Source organism: Cucurbita moschata, unplaced genomic scaffold (genome assembly GCF_002738365.1).
Source record: "Cucurbita moschata cultivar Rifu unplaced genomic scaffold, Cmos_1.0 Cmo_Scf00023, whole genome shotgun sequence".
Lineage (NCBI taxonomy): Eukaryota > Viridiplantae > Streptophyta > Magnoliopsida > Cucurbitales > Cucurbitaceae > Cucurbita > Cucurbita moschata.
The window spans coordinates 887,027-912,407 of NW_019268539.1; the positions used below are offsets into that span (position 1 = coordinate 887,027).

Here is a 25,381-nt window from a genome sequence, read left to right on the forward strand (position 1 = left end):
CACAAAAAAAAAAAAAAAAAAAAAAAACTCTTATGAAGTCCTAAACAGGCATTTTTTAATTACTTAAAGGTAAGAAATGTTGGCACATAGCACGTCCTCGTCATCCCTACATTCATTACTTGTATAAAAATTGCCTGGTTACTTATAGGGATGAAACGTGCCTTTTCGAGTTTGCTTTTCCACTTGTTAAAGACTCCAAATTTCTTGAAAATTTACTTATAGGTCCCTCACGCACCTACATGTGCCTACGCGCCAGCAAGAGGCGACCCATGCACGTCCCAGGGTTGTTCTTGCGGGTCACAGATCAGGCCTCGGGTTGGATAATGCCATTGAGACAAATAGGCAGGAAGGATTGCCATTAGGTCAACGGATCGAGTCATGGATCACGTTGTATCATGTGAGCGTTCAATCCCTATGCAACATGTTTTATTACTAAATTTCACAGCGACCAATGAGCGATCGCCACAGGTCAATCCCCACCTGTGTGCATGCGTGCCTTCTAGTCGAATTAAAGTCACATGCATCACAATTTGTAACACATCAACTTACGGGTAATTGTTCAACTAGTTATTACAAGAAGAGAAATGACTTATTATACTATCCAAACTCAGGTCCCACATAAAATGTTGTATGTAATTGATAATATACTCAACATTTTTAATAACGCTATGGTTTTTTAGTCAACACAAATTTTCTACTTATTTATAGGTCTAGGGTTTAATTGAGTTAAAGGTTGAATTCTTGGATTGAATTATTTTGAATTGACAATATTTTAATTTGGGTCCCGTTAAAAAATTTACTTGATTGTTTCATTGTTTATGATAATCCCTTTCTCGACTTTTAAATAAAAAATAGTAAAAAGTCGAGTCATTACAAATACAATAAAACTGTAACAATAAGGCTTATTTTAAAAGGATTCAAATTTCGCATTAATATTTCATCTTCTCTTTCTTTTTTCTAATTTCACGTGTTTCCTACAATATGATCGTATTAACTACGATTCTTGAAGTGTTTTTAAAACTGAAAACTATCTTCACCGATCAACACGAGTCATTTTAACATATTTGGTTGTCACTCACATGTTTCTTAGAAAATTTCTCAAACAGACACTCGAAATAGGATTGTTCCAAGTATGCACTTGCGAGTTTCGATGATTGAGCCGCTGAGAAAGAAAGTGCAGCTTATTATTAACTTTTTAAGCATTTCTCAATCGTATATTTAAAATCATTCTCATTAAGAAATTATCTCGGTTCATCCATATACTTTTCTTTAATCTACGTGAAAAAAACATGTCCTAAAATAATCTCAACTAAATCTTCATCAAAGAAACATGAATTGTTGTGTTCTTTGAAATGGAAGCAAGGAATAATATCAATCTTTGCTTGTTCCACAAGGACAAAATAATTTGATGTCTTTTTTAAGCTATTCTATTATTATACATATTCATTTTTCCATTTCAAAACAAACTATTTTATCCCTTTAGAAAATTGAAAATTTGTACTATTTTTTATTTACCTTTGCCTTTTTATGCACCAAATATTAATTACACAATTGAATAAATTCATCCAATAATTCTTTTTTTTTTCCTTTCTTTAAAGAGTTGCTATCCAATTGCCCATTTTTCATTGAATTATCACTTGTTCTTAATTAATATTCTCCAAATTTGTCATATTATATCTATATCTATATATATATATCTATATCTCTATATATATATATATATATATATATATATATATATATATATATATATATATATATAACATAGAAAGATAAAGATAGAGATAAATGAAGAAAGCAAAGGGCCAAAAAAGCTTCCAAAGATACCCTTTCCTCTCATCACAAGACATCCTCCCAACAAGCAACTTCAAAAACCACCCAAAAGTTCAATAAAAATGGGAGAAAAAAAATTAATTTTTCTCGAGAATATAGCTTAATCGATTGAGCATTAATTATCGTTTCTGTGAATGTTTGTTGAATCCACCACACCTAAATGGGAGTGAGAGTTCTCTCATTTATAATCATTTACATAATACATAAATATGGTAAATTACAAATAATATGAAAATAGCAATAAAAGGAAAGAATAATAAATGAATACAATATATTTGCTTTTAATAAAAGAGCAAATATGGTAACCTGTAATGTAAGGCAAATATAGATATTTGCCTTATAATGAACGGTCAACTATCCTTAACACCCCCCCGCAAGCTGAGCGTCGGATTTGAACGAACGTGAAACTTGGATCTGAAAAACTCAAAGAGAGGTCGAGAAATACTCTTTGTGAAGATGTCAGCAACTTGGAGATGAGAGGGTACATATTGTGTGCGAAGTTTGCCAGCGATAACAAGTTCTCGAAGAAAATGATAATCTAGTTCAATATGTTTGGCCCGCTTGTGAGAAACGGGATTAGAGCTAAAAAAAATAGCACTTTTGTTGTCACATAAGAGTAAGGGCTACTGTGAAATAGGGACCTTGAGGTCATGCAAAAGATCCGTAACCCAAAGAAGTTCAGCAGCAGTTGTGGCAAGAGCACGATACTCAGATTCACAGCTGGAGTGTGAGACAGTAGGTTGCTTTTTGGCACTCCAAGAAACGAGATTGTTACCAAGATAAATAGAATAGCTGGATGTAGAACGACGAGTATCGAGACAACCAGCCCAGTCAGCATCCGAATAAGCGACTAGCGTACTAGGAACAGTGGATGGACGAAAGGTAAGACCAAAGTGGAGTGTTCCTTTGACATAGCGAAGAATACGTTTGACAGCAAGAAAGTGATCTGCAGTAGGGGCATGCAAGAATTGACTGACAGAATTGACAGCATAGGCAATATCTGGATGCGTAATAGTCAAGTACTGAAGGGCGCCAACAAGAGATTTGTAGAGAGTAGGATCAGAGAAAGGAGAACCATCAGCAGTCAGGTGTTGAGAAACAACCATGGGAGTGTGAACTGGTTTGCTATCGAGCAATTGAGCACGAGTAAGAATATCTCGAGCATATTTTAACTGACTAATAAAGAGACCATCAGAAGTGGGTGAAGCTTCAAGACCAAGAAAGTAACTGAGAGAACCCAAATCTTTGGTAGCAAACTCAGAATGAAGCTTGCGAGTAAAGCTGTCAATAAGAGATGAGTTGTTGCCGGTAACAAAAATATCATCAACATAAAGAAGCAAATAGATAAGGTTAGATTGCTGATGAAAGACAAAAAGGGACGTGTCAGCGCGACTGCAAGAAAACCCAAGTGTGAGAAGAAATGAGCTAAAACGCTGAAACCAAGCACGAGGAGCTTGCTTTAAGCCATAGAGGGCTTTCTTTAATAGACAAACATGAGTGGGAAATCGAGGATCAATATACCCAGGAGGTTGTTTCATATGAACACGTTCAATAAGAGTTCCATTGAGAAAAGCATTCTTGACATCAAGTTGTCGAAGAGGCCATTTATTTGTGACTGCAATAGAAAGCACAACACGGACAGTGGTAGCTTTGACAACTGGACTGAAAGTGTCAGTGTAGTCAAGACCAGGAACCTGAGTATAACATTTGGCAACAAGACGAGCCTTGAAACGCTCGACGGATCCATCAGGCAAATATTTAATACGAAACACCCATTTAAAGCCCACGATGTTGGTGTTGGCAGGGCGAGGAACCAAAGTCCAAGTATCATTTTGTTGTAACACTCGAATTTCTTCATCCATGGCAGCCACCCAAGTAGGATTCTTAGCCGCAAATTTGAATCCTTTTGGCTCAGTGGATGCAAGAAGAGCAGAAAGAAGTCCAGATGAGCCCAAAATACCAAGATTTGCTGGTTGACGAGTCTTGAATATACCAGCTTTGGCTCGTGTGATCATAGGATGAGTGCCCAAAGAAGAGAAATCAACAGGAGGTTCAATAGAGGTCGAATTAGAAGTCGAGGGTGGCAAAGTGGAATCTGCAAGAGAAGTATCAACCTGCATAGACTCATCTACAAGGTCAGAACAAATATCACACGGGGATGAACTGGATCGAGGAATGTGCGGTGATGAAGTGGTAGGGGGGGATGAATCAATATGATGAAGATGTGTTTCCAAGAAATTTGAAATAGGAATGGAGGAAAGAGGTTGGGCCTGGGAGCTAGGGATAGCAGGAAAGTAAGTTTCATCAAATTGAGCATGGCAGATGATATATAGCTTAGTGGTGGCGGGATCAAGACAGGGGAACCCTTTATGAGCAGGGCTTTAACCTAAAAAAAATACAAGGAATGCTGCGGGGAGAAAGCTTGTTAGACATATAATCACGCAAATAAGGATAAACACGACAACTAAAGGGATGAAAATTATCATAATGTGGAGTGTAGCCATAAAGGAGTTCAAAGGGTGACTTACCTCCAAGAAGTGGAGTAGCCAACCGGTTGATAATATAAGCTGCAGTGCTGAAGGCGTCAACCCAAAAACGAGGAGAAAGATGAGAGTGAAAGAGAAGGGTCAAGCCAGTCTCAGTCACATGACGATGTTTTCTCTCAGCACGACCATTTTGAGCAGGTGTATATGGACAAGAGAGTTGATGATGGATGCCAAAATTACGTAAATGAGTTTTGAAACAAGTACTAGTAAATTTGGTACCACCATCGCTTTGAAATACCTTGATGCGAGAAGAATATTGATTTTCCACAAATTTTTGAAATTGAAGAAAAATATCAAAAAAATCAGATTTAAATTTTAAAGGGTAAAACCAAGTGAATCGAGAATAATCATCAATAAAAATAACATAATAAAGAAAACCCGAATTTGATTTGACGGGAGAAGAACCCAAAAGATCACAATGAATAAGATCTAACACATGAGACGACCTACGTTCATTGCGGGAATAAGGCAATCGATGACTTTTCGCAAGCTGACAAGTATTACATAATGATGGAGAAGGCAATAAAGACGTAAGAGAAAGATGACCTTTTCTATTTAAAAAAGAAATAACATAATGATTCACATGACCTAGACGAGCATGCCATAAATCATATGAAGCACGTAAAGATTTGTTTCTAAGGGCTGAAATAAAAGCAGAGTTGCCGCGCTCCAGCACATATAGCCCTCCATCTCTTTTACCGGTTGCCACCACCCTTCCTGTTTGACGATTCTGGATAGTAATAAGATTATTAGTAAATGTAACGGAGAGAGGAAAATCAGACGTTAATTTACTTATGGAAAGAAGATTTTTAGTGAGGTGAGGGACAACCAAGACATCTAATAAGTGAATATTTGGAACAGGAGAAAGAGTACCGGTGTGGGTAATGGATAGGGATGCACCGTTTCCTACGATCATAGAGTCCTTACCCGTGTAATTTTTAGACTGATCCAGAATAGATGGGTCGGCAGTCATATGGGCCGAAACTCCAGTGTCTAGAAACCAATCAGCAGCATCGGGTCCTGCAATAGAACATGACGTGTTAAAGGCTTCAGTAAGGTGAGCATGAGAAAAATCAGGTCGAACATACCGTTGGTTGCAGCGGTCAGCATAATCGCCCTCTTTGCGGCATATTTGGCAGTGAGGTGGTCGATGACTCTGACTTGAGTGGGTTCGTCCTCGACTAGAAGAGTTGTTTTTGTGAGAATAAGAACGACCTCGCTGGTTGGTAAAGGAAGCAGGGTGGCTTCCATGAGTGCGACCACGATTAGTGGTTGTGAATGCTGTAAGAGTGAAGTCAGAGAACTCAAGGGAGCGCTGAAACAACTCAAAACTTTCAGCTTTAGAGACTAAATCTGCAAAACAAGGGATAAGGGTGAGAGCCATCTGAGCAGTAGAAAAAGCTGAAAATTCAGTGCTGAGTCCACGAAGGAACAAGTGCACTTTATCAATGTCCTCGATGGGTCTGCCAATGGCATGAAGTTGGTCACAATTTTTTTTGAAGGCACGGGCATACTCAGCAACAGGTTTGGTGCCACGTTTCATCAACTGCAAGTCATCCTTGAGTCTCAGTTCACGAGCTTTCGACTGATGGCTGAACGTCGTTTCCAATGCAAGCCAAACATCACGTGTAGTAGAGAGACCAACGACAACAGTCATGGCTTCCTCAGTGAGAGAGGAGAGCAGGAGACAGAGAAGTCATTGATCAGCTGCTCTCCATGCCAAATATTTGGGGTTGAGTGTTGAGGAGGTTTCTGGTTCCAAGCGAGGTGGTGGAATCATAGTTCCATCGACATAGCCCAACATGTCTTGACTCTCAAGGAGAGAGAGAAGTTAGCTATTCCAAAGAAGATAATTGGAGGAAGAAAGTTTGATGGTGATCATATGGATTAGAGTATTGAAAGGAAGAAGATGATAAGAAGATTTGGAAGCCATAGAGAAGAAAGGATCGGGGTTGTTAAACCGAAAGGGCTCTGATACCATGTGAATGTTTGCTGAATCTACCACACCTAAATGGGGTGAGAGTCCTCTTATTTATAATTATTTACAGAATACATAAATATGGTAAATTACAAATAATATGGAAATAGCAATAAAAGGAAAGAATAATAAATGAATACAATATATTTGTTTTAATAAAAGGGCAAATATGGTAACCCGTAATGTAAGGCAAATATAGATATTTGCCTTATAATGAACGGTCAACTATCCTTAACAGTTTCAATAGTCGATGTAACAGCCCAAGCCTACCACTAGTCGAAATCGTCCTCTTTGGACTTTCCCTTTCAGGCTTTCCCTCAAGATTTTTTAGACTAGGGAGAGGTTTTCACACCCTTATAACATGTGTTTCGTTCTCCTTTGAGGCTTAGCGTCCTCGCTGACACTCGTTCCTTTCTTTGATCGATGTGGGACCCCCACCAAATCTACTCCCCTTCGAGGCCCAACGTTCTTGCTGGCACATCGCCACATATTCACCCCCTTTGAGGCTCAGCATTACCTGGTGCCTAGCTCTGATATCATTTGTAACGGCCCAAATGCACCACTAGCAGATATTGTTCTCTTTGTGTTTTTCGTTTCAACATTCTTCTTAAGGTTTTTTAAAACGTATCTGCTAAGGAGAGGTTTCCACATCTTTATAAAAGGATGTTTGGTTCTCCTCCCCAGACGATATGGAATCTCATAGTCGATAATTTAACCCTCAATCTTCCATGGTTAAACTAAAACAACACTTATTTTATTTTAAAATACTTATAATTTATATTGTTCCTGGTCAAAATTATGCACTAATAAAACTTTAGTCTATGTCTAATATGCTTCCGTGACATGTTTGGGCTGTATAATATAGTAATAATAGAAAATTTTAGTTGACATAAATTAACTTGTTTTTACTTTATATATAATAATGATTTGTCCTAACTTGCAAGATTTAAACTCCTTTTTCTTAAAGTTGTGATTACAAATGGTGGGTAATTGATCTAATATAAATATTTGTGCCTAATGACCATATTTAGAATAATTAAAACTCTACTCTAAATGTTGCAACTTTATAAAGATGAGAGTCTAAACTATATATTATTTAACAAAAAGCTTCAAAATATAACATGGTTAAGAAGTAATAAGTTTGATATGGTTAGGAATAATGACCCTCTGCGTTGATATGATATTGTCAACGTTGATTATAAGCTCTTATGATTTTGCTATTGTTTTTCTCGGTAGGTTTCATACTAATTGAGATGGTGTTCCTTATTTATAAACCTAGAATCTTTTTCTTAATTAGCCATATTCTTTCATGCTGTTCGTAGAAAATGATTAACGTGAAATTTAAATAAAACAAGGAAAAAATAAAACAACGTCGTGATCTAACTTAAGGGCTACAAATAACATGAATGCATCTACCATAGTTTCAGTCCCATGGTCGTCACCGCGACAACGTCATCCATACAGAGGATGTTCCTTTACCTGAAAAATAAGAGTAGTATATGACTTAGTATTTTAAGAAATAATCCGTGACTAACCCACTACTGGGTCAGAAAATTTAATCACAATACAATCATGTTTGGGACCTATTATTTCATAAAACATTGTTTCATGGCCTTTGTCTCAACTTCCAAAATAGGTAGAATTGGACGTGTAGTACTTCCTACGGTCGTAAGCTCACATGGACCCCCAGTGAGCTCGTATACCTACCCTTTGGACCTAGTCTAACATACACTCACGTTGTCAGATATCATGCAGACCTCTCTTTTTTTATGAACTAGTCTAACATACAAGCACAACGCATTACACGTCACCAGACGCCTAAAAAATGAGAGGTCCGCATAATATCATAGCGAACATAAACATCGTAGGTACGTGTCCGTACTAGCATAACATAATGGGGAAGTATCCCAATGCACATGACACATATACATGCATGAGGTCTCATGATTTTCATTCATAACGTAACATTGATTTCATTTCCTTTCTCCTTTCATCCATTACATATTTCATTTAAGCATCTTGTGTACATGACAAACATCACAAAATCCATCACATAACTTTACATGGTAAGACATAACATTACATACATGACATTTCATTTCATTCATAATATTATGTAAGGGATATCACATGCATACATGACAATACAAAGAGCATATAAGCATCACATAGTTAATATGGTACGTGCAACTGCTACAGGGCATGCACCAGCATCCATCAATCAATTAACTAACTCCAACAGTAAAGTCACTTATTTAGTTGGCCTTGACCAAAGTTACTAATTACTTGGTAGCTGCCTTGAAAACTATATTCCAACGATTAATTCTCACCTATATCAACTCATATGACATACTTGAGACATATTAATACCTTAACCTAGCTAACCATGATGATTAATTCCAATATAAACCGTAAAACTAGCTAAAATTGGATAGAGATGGGATATAATCTCCGTCCTCGGTCTTATTTAGCAAACGATGAAAAAGCTCTCCTCACTTCCTCCTCATTTAAATAGGGATACTCCACCTCATTTAGAACGGGTTCGAAGTTAGGGTCCTATAAATTAAAAAAAAATATCTCTAATATATACACATAATGACTCATTATGTTACTACGGCATTCCATCCTATTTGATTAATATCTTGATTCAAGAATTCATTTCAATAATTAGTGTTCTAGATTCATGTATTGTATTGTCATATCCAATTAAAGGTAGAGAAGACAAAAACAAGAAAACTTGTCCATATTTGGATGTTGGGTTATGCTCATGTCTAGACAATTCCTAATACTTAACTTACCCTCCAACATTAATCCGACAGTAAGCTAAAATCGGTACGATAATGTCCTTCGAACAGTTTTAATCTAATTTCTTGAAATGAAAACACATAACATAAAAGAAATTATATCTTATTATATTTTCATATCAAATAAAGCTAAAAAATAGCTTCCAAAATATAATAAGCTTTTAATTTAATTTAGTATATATTAATGTATTATGGACTGCCATATAATCTTTAACCCTCTTGAAAGAAGCAATAAAAAGCATGTCTAACATAACCTATGCTATGCTATGCTTTCATTTTTTTTTTTTTTTTTTGTGTTTTTTAAATATGCATAAACCAAATCCACTTAACATGGCTCAACTTAAGCCAGACAAGGAACATCCTACTCGGTTAAATCAATGTTGGGACTTGTAATAAATATAAAATAACACATTTTAACCTTTCACATATTTTGAACCCATTCGAATTACCCCATTCAAATTAGAAAGGTTCGTTGGATTGTTGGAATAGATTTGTTTTCGATTTGGGTTGAGTTAAATTTTTCACAAATCGAAAATTCGAGTCGGTTCATGAGTTGAAATTTCTTGAGTCGGGTCAATCTGATCAACTTGAGAATAGGATTACATTTCAACTCAACTCTACCTTACTTTTAAGATTATTATGAAGATTAAGAATATTTGGAGTTTGTCACTTATATTAGTGATAAGTTGTGACTTGTGAGTGTTTGTTATTTGAATTGTATGAGATTTTAGTTATGCATTATGGGTAAGTAGATTTTTTAAATAACTAAAAAAATAACCCGACAACTCAACTAACTCAACTTGAAAATAGAGATTTTCGTTGAGTGAGATTGTGAACTCTATTCCGGTTACTCAGATCATCAACCCAGCCAACCCGAAATTTCGGGATAGTTCAAAAGATTTCTCCAACCAATTTATGCACACTTTACACCGGTGAAGTTTGAAACTTTCATTAAAAGAATCAAATTTTTATTGTCTATACAATGACTTGACTTTCTAACATCTTAAACTGACCCGATCTCGTTGCCATCTGTATGTTTAAGTTATTTGAAGTAGAAAGCAGAAAACAGAAACTCCAACATTGCGAATTTATACATTTTAATAGATATCATTCAAACAAAAAATAATAATTTTACCATCACAACATAGTGACATCAAATTCCTTTAGTAATATTCTAATCTACAACTTGTTCAAGATTTATTAATTTTTTTTATTGTCTTGAAAATTTAAACTACAACTAGTTTATTTCTAGATTCTTACTCCAAAGTTTATTGTAAATTTCCCTTTTATTAGGTCGTGAATGAGACTTTATAGGGATGTACATATTATATTTTAATTCGGACCACAAATATAGTTTTAGACTATTATCCCTACGTAAATAATAACTTTATGGCACCATTCATAATTTTATTTATTTACTTTTTAGCCGCATCCTATGAACTAGATCACACAATTTATAGCATTATGAATCATTCAAAAAGGTGTTGGGAAACTAAATATTAGAAAATATAATTCTTACAAGTTCATCCTCACAGTTATAAAACGCGTCTGTTAGGAAGAGGTTTCCACACCCTTATAAAGAATGTTTCGTTCTATTCTCCAACCGATGTAAAGATCTCATAATCCACCCCCTAAGAGCCAGCATCCCCATTGGCATACCACCTCTGAAACCATTAGTCATAACCCAAGTTCATTGCTAGCCGATATTGACCATTTTTTTACCCATTATATATAGCAGTCAGCCTCATGGTTTTAAAACGTGTCTATTAGGGAAAGTTTTCTATACCTTTATAAGAAATGTTTCGTTCTCCTCTCCAATCGATGTGAGACCTTACAATAATTTAATGTGAGTAAACTAGATTTAATCATATTATATAAAAGATAATTTCATTTTTTTTTTCTTTTCAAATTCATGACATATGGTCAACTTGGAAGATACTCCAAAGTGGCCCTTAGATCACTCTCTATAAAAGACAGATATATTCACATGGTTAGTGCAAAAGATGGTCATGACATCCTACTAGTAATACATGATGTAAGGCATCTCGACTAGGCGAGAGAAACATGATAGAGACATGGTGCAAGGTGTCAGTGTCACGATCGTACATTTTCAACCATACAACATCGTGATCTTGACATGCGCATGACCAGTCTTGAGGAGAACTCAAGCTCCTTATATTCTTTTAGGAGTTCGGATCCAATGATTTGATTTTACATTTTCCCTTTTTGATTTTGTTTTTTCATATTTTATCCTATTAGTTCAAATCCTTGGATCTATATGAACCAAAAGATAGATTTATTTTGAATTAAGCAATGATGAATGAGTGTGTTGAATGATTCTAAAAATCTTGTAGTTATTGCATGTCCCTTTGCAAGCCTTTGCTAGTCTTGCATTTATTGTCAACCTCTTTTAGAAATAGGAATCCGTGTTTAAATTTGATGTTGAGGTATTTTGGTTTGTGTAGAAGAGATCTGATATTTAACTTATATGATATACATATAAGGTCCTCATCAATTAAGTTGTACTCAAATCTATAACTACATCTTCCAACAACAATAAAATTGAGGTCCAAATACAAGATGCCAATGGAATGATCAATCACACAGAGGCTAGGGTTGTTTTCTTCCCACTACGTCCTTCCATGTGTATCATAGATTTAGTGTAACTGCACCGAAAAAGAATAGTACATTTTGCCAATGAAATTCTCATCTAGTCCAAGGTTGAAGACTTGACCTTAGCAATGATCAATCCCAAGACGAAAGATGAAACCAGACATTTGTAAGTGGGGGTAATAGAAGTTACCGGCCCAACTCCTCCAAGAGTGGTCGAGGTAATAGACTTGAAGGCAGAGGAGAGGAAACCGAGTCCTCCCAACAGAGAGGTAGAACTCAATCGCAAAAACCTCATAGCCAAAACAGTCTCGATGAGGCTCCTTGTCCTGCTACATATGTAAGGGGACCCATAGAGAATCTGAATGCCCACAGAAGGCGGCACTATACGCCTTCCAAGAAAAACTTAGAGTGAATTTGGTTAGGCTATGACCTAGGATGGAACACGTCCAATTGTCCGAGCGCAGTAAAATCAAGAAAGACAATCAAAGGGTGAGGCCTCTAATGCTCGGGACCAATCTAGACTTGGAGAGTCAAATCTGAGAAACCTAGAGACATGAATCTATTTCTAGACGGCCAAACCACTCTAGAGATCTAGAAGGCCACCATCTAACTCTAAAAGACAATGGTGGCCTCCAAGTCCAATAGTAGTTGGTATAGTGTCCGAGGAACTTTCATTTCCTTCCCACTTTGGTACAGTACTGTTGAGCTAGGTGTGAGGCTAGTTAGGGACGTGTGACTTAGTGGTTTGTTAGATTATTCTGCACAGTGAATCCTTCCTGTAGGTAGGCGTTGATCATGCGGGTAGTCAATAGCTTTACCCTACACAGATGATTCGTCTGTGGGTGGGCATTGATCATGCGGGTAGTTATTGGAGCTAGCACATAACGGGGTCAAGCCCCCAACCTTGGGTGACTACATGGCCTGTGGAATGGGTTCACCAGCTAATCTCCCATGGATGACCTTCAGTCACACTCAAAGCTTTAATAGGTCTTTGTGTTTAAGTTTTTTGTATTTTATTTTGTAATGGTATCTCAAACCCATTTTTCTCTTTTATAATAAATTTGAATAGCAATCTCAATCCAAATTTCAAAATTTCGAAATTTAGATCCTAACAAGAAAACCTAGTGGTCGGGTTTGATTTTCACGAGCTATTTACGCACACCTTCGGAGGTTACCCAATAATGGTATAAAGAAATTTTCTCGAGCGGTTTATGCACACCTTCGAATTCATTTAGCTGATGAAAGTTTGTGCAAGTTCTTGCAGTTTCTTAAAGTAGAGGTGTTCGTGGGTTAGGTTGGAACATGTTTTAGACCCAACCCAATCATTTAAATGGTAATTTTTTTAATTCAAACAACATTAAATCTAACATAACTATTAATTTTTGGATTTTGTTTTGTTCAAGTCATTTATTTTTATTTTTTTTTACCAAAGTAAAAGTTTAGTTAGGACAACATCTAAGTACATTTAATTAAAATTTATACTCAATTTCAATATATATTTTTAAAAAGTTACCTTATAACAGAATTTTAGAGAATTAAAATATATATATATATATATATATATATATATATATAATTAAATAAAAATAAAATAAAAACTTTTTATATATAAAAAAAATTGTAGGGTAACAAAAATGCATATTTTAAAATTAATCATCTATATATATATAATTAAATAAAAATAAAATAAATACTTTTTATATATATATATATATATATATATATATATATATATATAAAATTGTAGGGTAACAAAAATGTATATTTTAAAATTAACTATCAATTCTGGTTTATTTAGTTTAAGCCCGTCTAATTTTAAGTGAACTCATGAACAACTCAATCTATAAAATTTTCATTTATTTGGGACCAACTTAATCTAAATATGTTCATAACTCAACCCAAACCATACGGATTAGATTGAGTTGATCAAGTTTTTAAGGTTATCGAATTTTTTGAATACCCATATCTTAAATAATATATTAATGAATTAAGAGCACCGTAAGAACGTCAAAAAAATAAATAAGTAAATAAATTACATTCCTAAAAATTTTATCAATAGGGGAGAAAAAACAAGTAAGAAAAAAAGCTTACCAAAGAAATCATTTTGCACGAAAAGCCGATCAATTAGAACACCGTGCTAAATTACTAGCACTAAGAACGTAATAAAATGCGCGAACATTCATTTAGATGATCGAAGATTATCGATTAATCAATCTATTTCTGGTTGTTTAAGATTATGTTTGTTTTGGCCATCTAAAACAAAAAAAACAAGTTATGAATTAGGATCTAAATTTGAAATTTAACTAAATTTTTCAAAATGGATAAAGGATTTGGGGGGATATAAATGCAGTTGTTTAAAACTAGGTTTGAATTACATACTTAATAAGGCAGACATTTTTGTATGTAAAATATATAGCTAAGTAGTTGTATACTTAGTTGTGAGAAGGAGGATGAGTCCTAGCATGTTCATAATCTGAACTGAAAACGCCATTGTTTCCTTTAACTTTCTTGTGATCATTCTTTAATTCTTCCAATCTCTTCACCTGCTTCCTTCTCCTCTTGTATCTTGTTCTTTTGGATCTTACACTTTCTCTCTCTTCACCTGCCTTTGAAGCTGATAGCTTCATGCATTCTATTGCTGGTTCATCCCATGAAAGAGCTATCTTCCCCAATCTGCCCTAAAAGATCAAAAACATAACAAAAATTAACCAAAAAACAAAAACAAAAACGGGGTTAAATACAAAAACGGGGTTATCTTCGACATAAATTGAATGGTCACGATCGAGGATGTTCAATTTGACCCATTTGGTCTATAACGAACTAAGTTCACCGCTAATAAATATTGTCTGTTTTGGCCTGTTATGTATCGCCGTCAACCTCATGGTTTTAAAATACGTTTGTTAGGGAGAGATTTCCACACCCTTATAAATAATGTTTCGTTTCCCTCTCCAACCGATATGGAATCTCAAAATCCACCATCTTGGGGACCCATCGTCATCGCTTGCCTATAACTCAATGTCTGACTCTTATACCATTTGTAATCGTCTGACTCTTATACCATTTGTAACCGCTCATGTCCACTACTAACAAATATTGTCCGATTTGACTTGTTACGTATCATCATCAGTCTCACAGTTTTAAAATGTGTCGGCTAGGAAGAGATTTCCACACCCTTATAAGAAATGCTTTGTTTCCCTCTCCAACCGAGGTGAGATCTCACAATCCACCCTCTTGGGGACCCGTCGTCCTCATTGACACATAACCCAGTGTCAATACCATTTGTAATAGCTCAAGCCCACCACTAGCAAATATAATCCGCTTTTGGTCCGGTACGTATCGTTGTCAACCTCACGATTTTTGAACTCGTGTACATGGGAGAGGTTTCCACACCCTTATAAGAAATGTTTCGTTCCTTTCTCCAACCAATGTGGGATCTCACAATCCACCCTCTTGGAGACCCATCGTCTTCGCTAGCACATCATCCAGTGTCTGACTCTGATATCATTCGTAATAGTCCAAACCCACCATTAGCAAATATTATCCGCTTTGGCCCATTACATACCACCATCAATCTCGCGATTCTAAAACGCGTCTGCTAGGGAGAGGTTTCTACAACCCTTATAAGAAATGCTTCGTTCTCCTCTCCAACCAACATGAGATCTCACATAATCAATCAGTTCGTTCTCCACAAACCTTCCAAAACAATAGAGATCTCTAATCGAACAAATTGAACGATCGAGTCATCGATTACATTGAACAACAAAACCAACACCCACCAACCCATAATACCAAATTCATAGTTTTTGCATAGTTTAGGTACCAACCTTAATAGGAGCTTGAAGTTTCTTCTCAAATTTGATATCACCTAATTGGAGAGTCCATGAATGGCATGCTTGAAACCAAATGCAAACAAGAAATAGAAGAACATAGAAAGAGATTGACATATTATTATGAGATAGAAAAGGCACAATGGCTTGGAAATTATAGATCTCCTCAGAAACTGCATAGAAACTTACAAGATATTTCTTCTAGATAAGAGAAGAAATTAGTGGAATCAAGATAAGCAATATTTTGTTGATATGTGTTGGAGTTAGGGTTTGTTGCGTGCTCCCCTTCACCTTTATGCATTGGAATGCATAATTTTGGTATTAATATATGAAGGGAAGAGTCATAATATATTATTTTGGTAGCAAAAAGTAAGACATTTTTCCCTTTAAACAAGGTTTCTTCAACATCAAACCATGCATCGTCCTTGGTGAAGATATCCCCCCATGTCTCTTCTCCTTGTTAGTTTATCAAATTTTAACTTTCCAATGAGAATTTTAAGAGTTTGTTTTGTTCAACTTATTAGTTGCACTTAATGGGGTTCCTTCTTTTTTGTCTCTTTCTATGGTTTCTCGAGAAAATTGATGGAACAATAAATAATTGTTTTGTTGCATTTGAAAATTCTTCTAGTTTCAAAATCTTATGTATTTTTTTGCCGTTATGATATGGGCACGGTGGAGGAGTTGACAACTACTTCAGGTAGCAAACACGAGAAAGTTTGAGGGATCGAGAATCAGTGATCAAGAGACTTAGGACTGATATTCATGGTTGATTGGTCAACCTAATCATAAAAATGTCAATATGCAAATTGAGTTTTCAGTGTTCCAAAAATTTAACAAAAAAAAGAATTTTAACGTCTTAGTTTTGGTTCGGTATAATCTGAGTTGGTCAGATTATCGGGTCATATAAACATCCCTAACTTCTTGACTACTGAGCATGGCAGGTAAGACCACGTGTCATTCAAGTGATCTTTAATGTATAATTATGGCTTGAGCTTGAGGTATAATAGACTCTAAGAAAACAAAGAAACAAATTTAATTAATTCACTTGTAGCTATCTCAATTAATTAATTTTGTTTTCACTTCCATTATTAAATTTTAGTACTACCATTGAATTTTTAAAGAACACGGTTCACACACACACTCATGGACCCATTAGGCGGGCTCGCATACATACTCTAAGGAGCCTAACTTGGTCGAGCACAACGCGTTAACACGTCATTGAATAGCGTAGAAAAGAAAATGTCTGCATAATATCATGAAGAACATAAATATCGAAGATACGCATCTATACTAACGTAACATAATGGGGAAGTATCCCGATACACATGACATACATACATGCATGAGGTCCCCATGATTACATTCAAAGCATAACATTAACCTTCTTTTCTTTCTCCTTTCATCCATGACATACATATATACATCATGTATACATGATAGTCATCACATAACCCATCACATAGTTGTACATGGCAAGACATGACATAACATACATAATATTTCATTTCATTTACAACATCGCGTAATGGATATTACATGCATACATAGCATAGCATCATATGTAATTACATAGAACACATAAAACATAGCATTAAATAATACTATGCATGCAGGGCCACGGGGCAAGTTTGATTATGTCATTTGAAATTCAAGTCAGCCTATGTGAGCCTATGACAACAGTTTCAAGTTCGAACTTCTGCAAAATTATTTCTCTTATTTATGGCCGTCTATGTGAGCGGTGAGAAGTTAGTGGAGAAAAGTTTGCAAAAAAAAATTAATTTAACTTATTTTTATTTATTTATTTTATTTGGGTTATCACTGTCAATTTATCTAGGTATGCCCTTTACAATTCTATGCTATCATTTAAAAAATTATTCATGAGACACAACTTTATAGTATATATAGAGACGGTGTCAATCGAGAGAGTTCACTACTAAAAATTAGTTGACGACTCTCTAGTAGTGTTTGCATTATACAATAATCATAATCGTGAGGAAGCGACTCTCTTATCTGCCAGCTACTCGATATCCATGTTGACCATTGTCAATCTAGACGAGTTCACTATCATAAAATAGTTAAAGGTCTTCAAATAGTCTCGATAGTTTGATAAAATAGCGTTGTATATCATATGCGTCAAGAACACACCTCTGATACAGATGTAGATCTTGTCTATGGAAACATATCACTATTAAAAATTAACTGAAAATTCTCTGGTAGTCTCCATGTGGGATAATGGAAAGGAGAGTAATTCTGTAGCTCAATTAAAATAATTCTATACCAACCCTTGTCAATCTCGACAAATTCATTGCTAAGGGTTAGTTTAACCGAGACTTCATAATCATAAAGATTTGGCATGGTATAGTTAAGTTCCATATGGAACTTTTATTAATGGGTTGCGGATCAAAGCTTTAATAGAATTCGATCTGGTTTTCTGCCGCGGCGGTGTTTTCTGTGTGCGCATGGTCTCCGGCGTTTGGATCTGCGTTCAACGGCCGAACTCCTAAGGTTGTATATTCTCCTCCCTTTCAGTTCTTGATAATTTCTCTGCTGATCATTCTTGGACAACATTTCAGAGCTCTTCTTTTGTTCGATTCATACATCTTAATATCCCCTTTTGTATATGTTTGTGCACGTAAGTTTTTTCGATAGATCCTAATCTGCTGGTAATCTTTACTCGACTGTCTCTGTTCTTTACGTTCTTCATAGCACGCTATTATGCTAAGTATACAAAATTCCAAGCGTGTTGGTTCTAGGGTTTATAACACATCGCAACTCCCAAATTTGATTAGGCAGAGAAATCGTGTTGAAGATTAGCCATACATCTTAACAACTTATATGAAATTTCCGAGTAATCCACATTAGTCTTAGTCGTACAGAACAGTGACATGAAGGTGATAAACTATACTGGCAAGGAAGATGAGCATAGTTTCTAAGGCATGTGGGCTACCTTGGAGAAGGAGCTATTTCCGATTCAGAGAGAATTCTTGTAGACATGATACGAGTTTGTGGGGAAGTGCTTTGATGGACTGGTAGACACTCCTTAAGCTCTCCCAAAACATGACTTATGTCTGGCCTTTGAAGTACAGTTGATTGAGTGCATGACATGGCAAGTTCTATGATTTTCCAGGCTGAATTGTGGTTGAATTGTCCTCCTAACTTGAAATCAACAATTTGTTGAATGTCTCCTGTTTGGATCATTGGTTCCACCCAGTTTAATATGTGAAAATTCCCACCAGAAGTTCTTGTTATTGCAGGCTGTCCAGTGACCAGCTCAAGCAAGATAATGCCAAGGCTATAGATATCACTTTGCTTATTTACATTACCACACCCTTTAGTTCTGTATAAAAAGCACATAAAACATAGAATCAAGTGACTAAAACAATAAGAAACCAAAATCTCATTAAGTTAAGAGTAAATTAGGTCTCTTGTTTTACTTACCCAAGGTCGAGATATCCTGGTGTACCAGCTAGACGGGTAAAAGGTTGAGATTCATTTTCAGTTGCAAAAGTTCTAGACAATCCAAAATCAGCTATTTTGGCTGTCATTTTCGTGTCTAATAATATATTTGCAGGTTTTAAATCTCTATGGATAATTGGAGGTTTGCAACCATTGTGTAGATACTCCAATCCTGTAAAATGGCATACGAGAGTAAGTGAGTTCGTTTTTTTTTAATATTGTCTTTAATGCTTTTGATAAAGACAATAGACCTCTATATATCTCTATAATGATATAGTATTGCCCACTTCGAACAAAAATTCTCATGGATTTTCCTTAGATTACCAAAAGATCTCATCCCGTTAAGGATATTGCCCTATACAAGAAAGAAAGAAAAGAAAATATATGTTCTAATTTAGTTTACTAACCCTGTGATACATCCACTGCAATTTGAAGTCTTCCAATCCAACTAAGAGTATCGGTGTTTGAATTTGTATTTTGGTTTTCTGCATGAAAAACATATAACAAGCTCAGCTCATTGATACCTGGAGCCATTTAGAAATTTCAGTGAGTGATTCTGAGTAGAGAAACATAATATCAATACTTAAGTGTTGCTGTAAACTTCCATTGGCCATATATTCATAAATGAGCGCCTTGTGTTGACCTTCATCACAGTATCCAAGTAGGCAAACCAAGTTGCGATGATGAAGAACCATCAGAAGTTGTGCCTGCATTTCAAGTGGGATGATTTCATTTGACTTCATCACTTGTTGGCCATCATATCAAATGGTTAAAGATGGGTAAAAACAAGCAATACTTATCTGCTAGCTAGACTCCAACTTTTTGCAGCCCAACCCGCCCACATGACAGAAGAAAAAAAATAAAAAATTTACATGCACCTCTATTCGAAATTCTTTATTGCCTTGTTGTGACGTTGCTGAAAGCATCTTCACTGCAACTGTAGTTTGATCCTTCAGAGAACCAAGATAAACTTTCCCAAATCCTCCTTCTCCAAGAACCACCCCAAAGTTTTCAGTAATACCCACAACCTCTTCGTAGCTATACTGTCTACCCTTCAATTTTAGTGGATCCTCTTGTTTTGATTCGATCGAGTTCTCTAAGGAAATAAGAATCAAATTTTCAACAAGAAGATAACAGCATTTAAAGGCGTACATTATAAAGTATTGTAATCAATATAAGAAATCAAATAAGAACATACCTTTGGGTTTTCTTGTACAGATTATAGTGACTCCCAGTAGGATTACAACAAAGACAAGGGCCGCTATAACAGAGAAAAGAATAGGAATTTCCAACTCTTTTTTCTGGTTGCATGGAGGTGACCAACAGAGTCCTGGATTGCCTTCCATACTGAATGAAGGAAAAAGAAAACCAAATTAACCAGAGAAAGAAAGGTGTAGTTTTGTATTGACTTTAACTTTTCAAAAGAAGAAGTGACCTTAAAATTAAGGTTCCATCCTTAGACTTTTGAAGAAGAGTGTCAGGTACGACGCCGGTGAGTTTATTCCCACTTAAATTTCTGGAAGGAGAAGTACTAACAATAGTTAACACATTGTATTATTTTAGGATAAGATGTTCTTAATGATACTAAATGTATTCTATTATATTGACAGATTTCTTGTGATGAGATGTTATACAGAAGTCGCAGCTGTGGCAATAGCACCAAGAATTCTGGTACTGCCCCTTCCAACTCATTGTAGGATAGATCTCTGAGAAACAAGAACTCAATTAAAACACCTTCATAATATTATGGCTTAATCTTTCAAAGCAAAAACGAAGATTTTTGGAGCATGAAAATAGAAAAGAAAAATACTTACAAATAGTTGATGGCAGTGAGCATGGAGAAGGTGGATGGGATATCTCCAGTTAAGTTGCTTCTGCTCAGGTTACTGCAAAAGTAGATTGGGAATTCTTTTGAATACATCACATAGTGGAATTAGTGAATTGCTAAAGGAGAGGAGAGGCTTTTGGTTGAGAAATTATACAGTGAAATGATTCTTGCCCATGGTTGGACATTGTTGCAATTCAAACCTTTCCATGAGAACTCTGGTGGGCTACAAGGATCACCTTCCCAATTTCTACTAAGCTTGTAATGTTGCTTGATATCACTTATTGCCTTCACTGTGAGTAGTATTAGTAGAAGATGTGTCGGTAATATTCGAGGGTAAGAAGAAGAAGAAGAAGAAGAAAGAAGAGAACGTACGATCTTGCAAGAAGGTAAGTGGATTTGGAGTGTCCATGGCGTACAAAATCTCGTACCCGTTGAGGATGGGAGGGAGGCTAGAGATGGATGTAGCAGAAATGGAAAATTTAACCTGCTGGCCGTGATTCACATCTAAGCCTTTTGTGCAAACTGTGTGTGGTTTGAGATATTGGAGTTGAATGGACTGTGTGATGGTTTGGACATCGTTGAGCACAATCTTCATATCCCGAAACTTCCCGGCTTCATGCTTCTCGATCTCCGCAAAATGAAAGCAAACATATAATCTATAACTTCTATAGGCTGTCCCTAATCCAAGTGGAAAACTTGAACCGTTGGCACGACATGCCGTCTGTAACATCAACATTGGCAACTTGTATGGATCATCATCGTTATCATTAGTATTATTGCTCCCAGCAATTACAGCATTTGTGGTCACTAAGCTCGTATTGTTTTGGCAATTGTAACCACTCCAGATCCGATCATACACATCTTTTGGGTATCTGCAAGCATGAATTACCATTACCTACAATAATACATGAAAAAACTGACAAATTCTTCTTTCTTTTGCAGAAAAAATAGTTGCAGCACATGATGCATTCAAGTATGGTTCATAAAGCAACGAATGTGAAGCCTAATTACGTGATTTGGTTGGTGCCTCCAACATCGAATCGGTTATAAAGGACCAAGAATTTTGCAGTGTCAATGGGATCAAGTCGATAAAGAGAGACGTCGAGAGGTCGTAATATCAAAGCGGAAATGTAGGGAACTCCAGAATTTGTGTTAACCAAACAGACGTCGATGTAATCCGAGGAAGGATCAGGGAGGGTAATAGCCTCCATACATTGGCTGTCAAGCTTCACTGTTCCCCACAAATTGACGCCGAGGTGAAGGTCAAAAATGGGGGTGGAGTTTAAGCCATCATAATTGCCATACACAAAGGAAGCTCTGATGAGATATTTAGTCATTTTGGGTGCCTCTGTTTTTAGACGGTAGCAGTTCCTTGTGCCATTTGGAAAGCTTCTTAAGCTCCAGTATATAGGTCCCCAACGTGGACGATATTCTGCTAATATTTGGTTGCTCATTCCAGATCCTATCATGTCTTTGTCTGTTTTATAAACCAACCCATCCCATTCATTTACCATATCTTCGAATCCGCCGCAGTCGATACTAATGAAACCTATCATTTCAAAATTCGAACAGTTACAGACTTTGATTTATTTCTTAAAACTACTTACACGCATTCTCGAGTTCAAGAATTGCTCAAGATGCATTGAAGCATTACCGAGTTCAAGAATTGCTCAAGATGCATTGAAGCATTACCATTTACTTTTTTGTATTTGAAAATTAATTTGAGTTCTAGCACAAATAAGATATCATCTACATCCCAAATTTATTTAACGCTTCTTATCCGCTCTCTCGTATTTAAGAGTTAGGTGGGATCATAACTTTGTATATCGTGTGTTTATATGATTTTTGTTAAAATATATATATATATATATTTTTTTTTTTTTTGAAATACGTTAACACTTCTCTATTAGAAATATTCGAATTTTGCACTCTTCACAATTGTGCTTACAAAAATCGAGATATAGAATAAAATAGGTGAAATTTGACAACAATATTATCATTCCTAATTCCAAAATATAGCAATTCCAAGATCACTTTATGAATATTTTATCACAAAACATTACTTTTATGTCCCTTTGACTTTTCTCAAAAGCATTTATAAGTTAATTTTCAAGTACTGTTTCATTAACCAATCAAAAAGTGTTTTTAAACCTAAGTGTAATAATAATAATAATAAGGATATATTTAAAAGTAATTTTTAATATAATAAAATTATCAAAATGACTTGTTGGTGAGTGATTTATTGAATATTTGGTTCTATACGTTTAAAAATGATTTTCTATCTCTAAGGTGAACTTGTATCATTAAAGGCAGGTTTGAAAATGATTTTATAATTATAATTAGTTATTTTTATTGTTTAATTATATACTTAATCAGAGATTTTGATTTAAATAAAATATTTTTTTAATGATTAGTGTTATTTTAGAATAAAAATTATAAAAATAAAAAATAAAACTAAAAACATGAAAGGCTAGGAGAATTTTCAAGTAGTTAGAAAAATATACAAAATTAGTTTTAAAAAATTATTTTTGGCCTTTTAACTTCAATTTATAACGATTTAGCCTCCAACCGTTTATATTTACTCAAATTTTTCGTACCAATAAACGGGTGCTACAAAGTCTAAATCATTAAATAATAAAAATTAACATTTAACTTTGATAAAAAAAAAAATTACAATGGCATAAATTAATTGTTATAAATTTAATAATACAGAAACTAAATTATTACATGCTAAATTTCAAAATATAAATGGTTATTTTTACGAACATATAAATATAGAAAGTGTAAAAAAACGAAAAGTGTATTACTAATCGAGAAAACTATAGAGGATTAGGGGGAAGAGTAATCTCGCGTTAATTAATTACGAGAAAGATTATAAATTTATAACTAAGAAACATCATCTTATTCTTATAAACTTTTTTGAAAGACGAAAAGTAAAATAACGAGAACCTATATTTTGAACAATATCATACTACTATGAAGATATAGTTTCTACCTTCGGGAGATTGGGCGGCGTAGACGAAGTGAAAGCCCGTCGCCAAAACGCATAGCGAGGCGGCACAAACCCACCTCCGTTCGACACCCATTGCCACTTCAATGGAACCAAAATTTGATCTCTCTTTATAGAACCAAACCTTTGTGTTCTTTCATTCAAGTCTCCCTCTCAATTTCGTATTCAATGCTTGCTCCCACATGGACCACCCTTGACCATTTCCAACACTCTATGCCAAAATTTCGTTTTAATTCTCTTGTTTCGTGTAACAACTCGGCCTTCTACGTAATCACACGAGTATTACTTAAAATAAAGGTTTGTAATTTAAATGAGAAACGTTGTTTGCTCGAGATACCCTTTTAAGAAACGGTGAAAGGACATCCAACAAAACAAAGTGAACTATACGATGCTAAAATTTCATCCTAAAAGCACTATCTATGCAATTACAATCTCACTAGTTTCTATAACCTGACTCGATAGGAAAAGTCCAAAGAGAACAATATCTGCTAGCGGTGGATTTTGGTCGTTACGAGGAGTTTTTTAAAATAAAAACTTTCAGTGTGGAAGCTATTTTTAAAACATAAAATTTCAGAGTTGTTTCGTAACCCTATTCGTCACTATCATTGATAGTCAAAATTATGAATGGATATCTTAAGGAGAAGCTACTCGTATGGTAGCCGTTGAACGATGTTGGAATCGCAGGCTCATCAACCAATGACGCACAAGAGAAAGGTAAAAGAAAACAATTGAGCACACAAATTGGCCACACATCACTTACGATCATCGAGATCGACCACTATCATGTTGTTCAACTGCATCGACATTCGAGGGTCATTCCCCGAATGGATTTGTTAGAAATTAAAAATTTATTTTCACAGTGAAAGCCTCGAAATCGATTTGACTTCAAATAAAACATTTAGATGAAATCAAGAACTCTAACATTGTAGATGACAAGCCTCTTTATTGTGTTCCAACGGTATATAACTTACTCTTCTAACGCAAGTAATTTGACTCGTGGGAGACTCTTGCAAAAATAAAAATAAAAATTTAACTAGAAAATAATATATTCAAATATCTATTTTTATTTAAGTTAAATTTAAATAAAATATTTCAATATATTCTTAACCTATTTAAATTTGATTGAGATTTTGATTGAGATTTAATTTTGATTTGGTCTAGTCAACCAAGTCAACTTCTCGATCAGACTTATATTGATTGAACAATGACTAAATTCTCAAAATTAATTTTCTTGGTTTTACTCACTTAAATCTAAACTACTCAAATTGGATCTCGAACCGTTTCAATTAATTCAGTTTAGTTTAAGTTAATTCAATTCAATCTCGATTATACTAATACTATCGGTTATGATACGAAACGTTTGATGATATTTTTTTCATAAATTTTGGTGTTATCTCATGCAATCCCTACGTGAAAGTGATGAATAAGAATTGAATGGTATTCTATTCTATAAAGCCAAAATGGCACACATCAATCAAAATTGCCT

The 25,381-nt window shown here is 35.1% G+C and overlaps 1 protein-coding gene and 2 long non-coding RNA genes across 4 annotated transcripts; 2 read left to right on the forward strand and 1 right to left on the reverse strand.

Annotated features, from left to right (window-relative positions):
* The first annotated feature begins 17,945 nt into the window (after nt 1–17,945).
* Nucleotides 17,946–22,450, forward strand: LOC111460279. The gene is made up of 2 exons (XR_002713408.1): nt 17,946–18,106; nt 21,828–22,450. It is a non-coding gene; the product is annotated as an uncharacterized LOC111460279 (long non-coding RNA).
* On the reverse strand, nt 18,357–24,001 carry LOC111460278 (putative leucine-rich repeat receptor-like protein kinase At2g19210). Its single transcript, XM_023103465.1, has 13 exons — nt 23,881–24,001; nt 21,897–22,434; nt 21,258–21,757; nt 21,040–21,175; nt 20,872–20,943; nt 20,692–20,763; nt 20,493–20,573; nt 20,256–20,404; nt 19,936–20,153; nt 19,641–19,764; nt 19,465–19,542; nt 19,040–19,229; nt 18,357–18,938 (listed from the first exon to the last, which is right to left on the reverse strand). Exons 1-13 carry the CDS (start codon nt 23,969–23,971, stop codon nt 18,545–18,547), a joined length of 2,643 nt encoding a protein of 880 aa, XP_022959233.1. The 5' UTR covers nt 23,972–24,001; the 3' UTR covers nt 18,357–18,544.
* On the forward strand, nt 19,171–20,902 carry LOC111460280. 2 transcript variants are annotated; one of them, XR_002713409.1, is made up of 2 exons: nt 19,171–19,249; nt 20,668–20,902. It is a non-coding gene; the product is annotated as an uncharacterized LOC111460280 (long non-coding RNA). The 2 variants fall into 2 exon arrangements; XR_002713410.1 differs by having other exon boundaries at nt 19,179–19,253.
* Nucleotides 24,002–25,381: the final 1,380 nt, after the last annotated feature.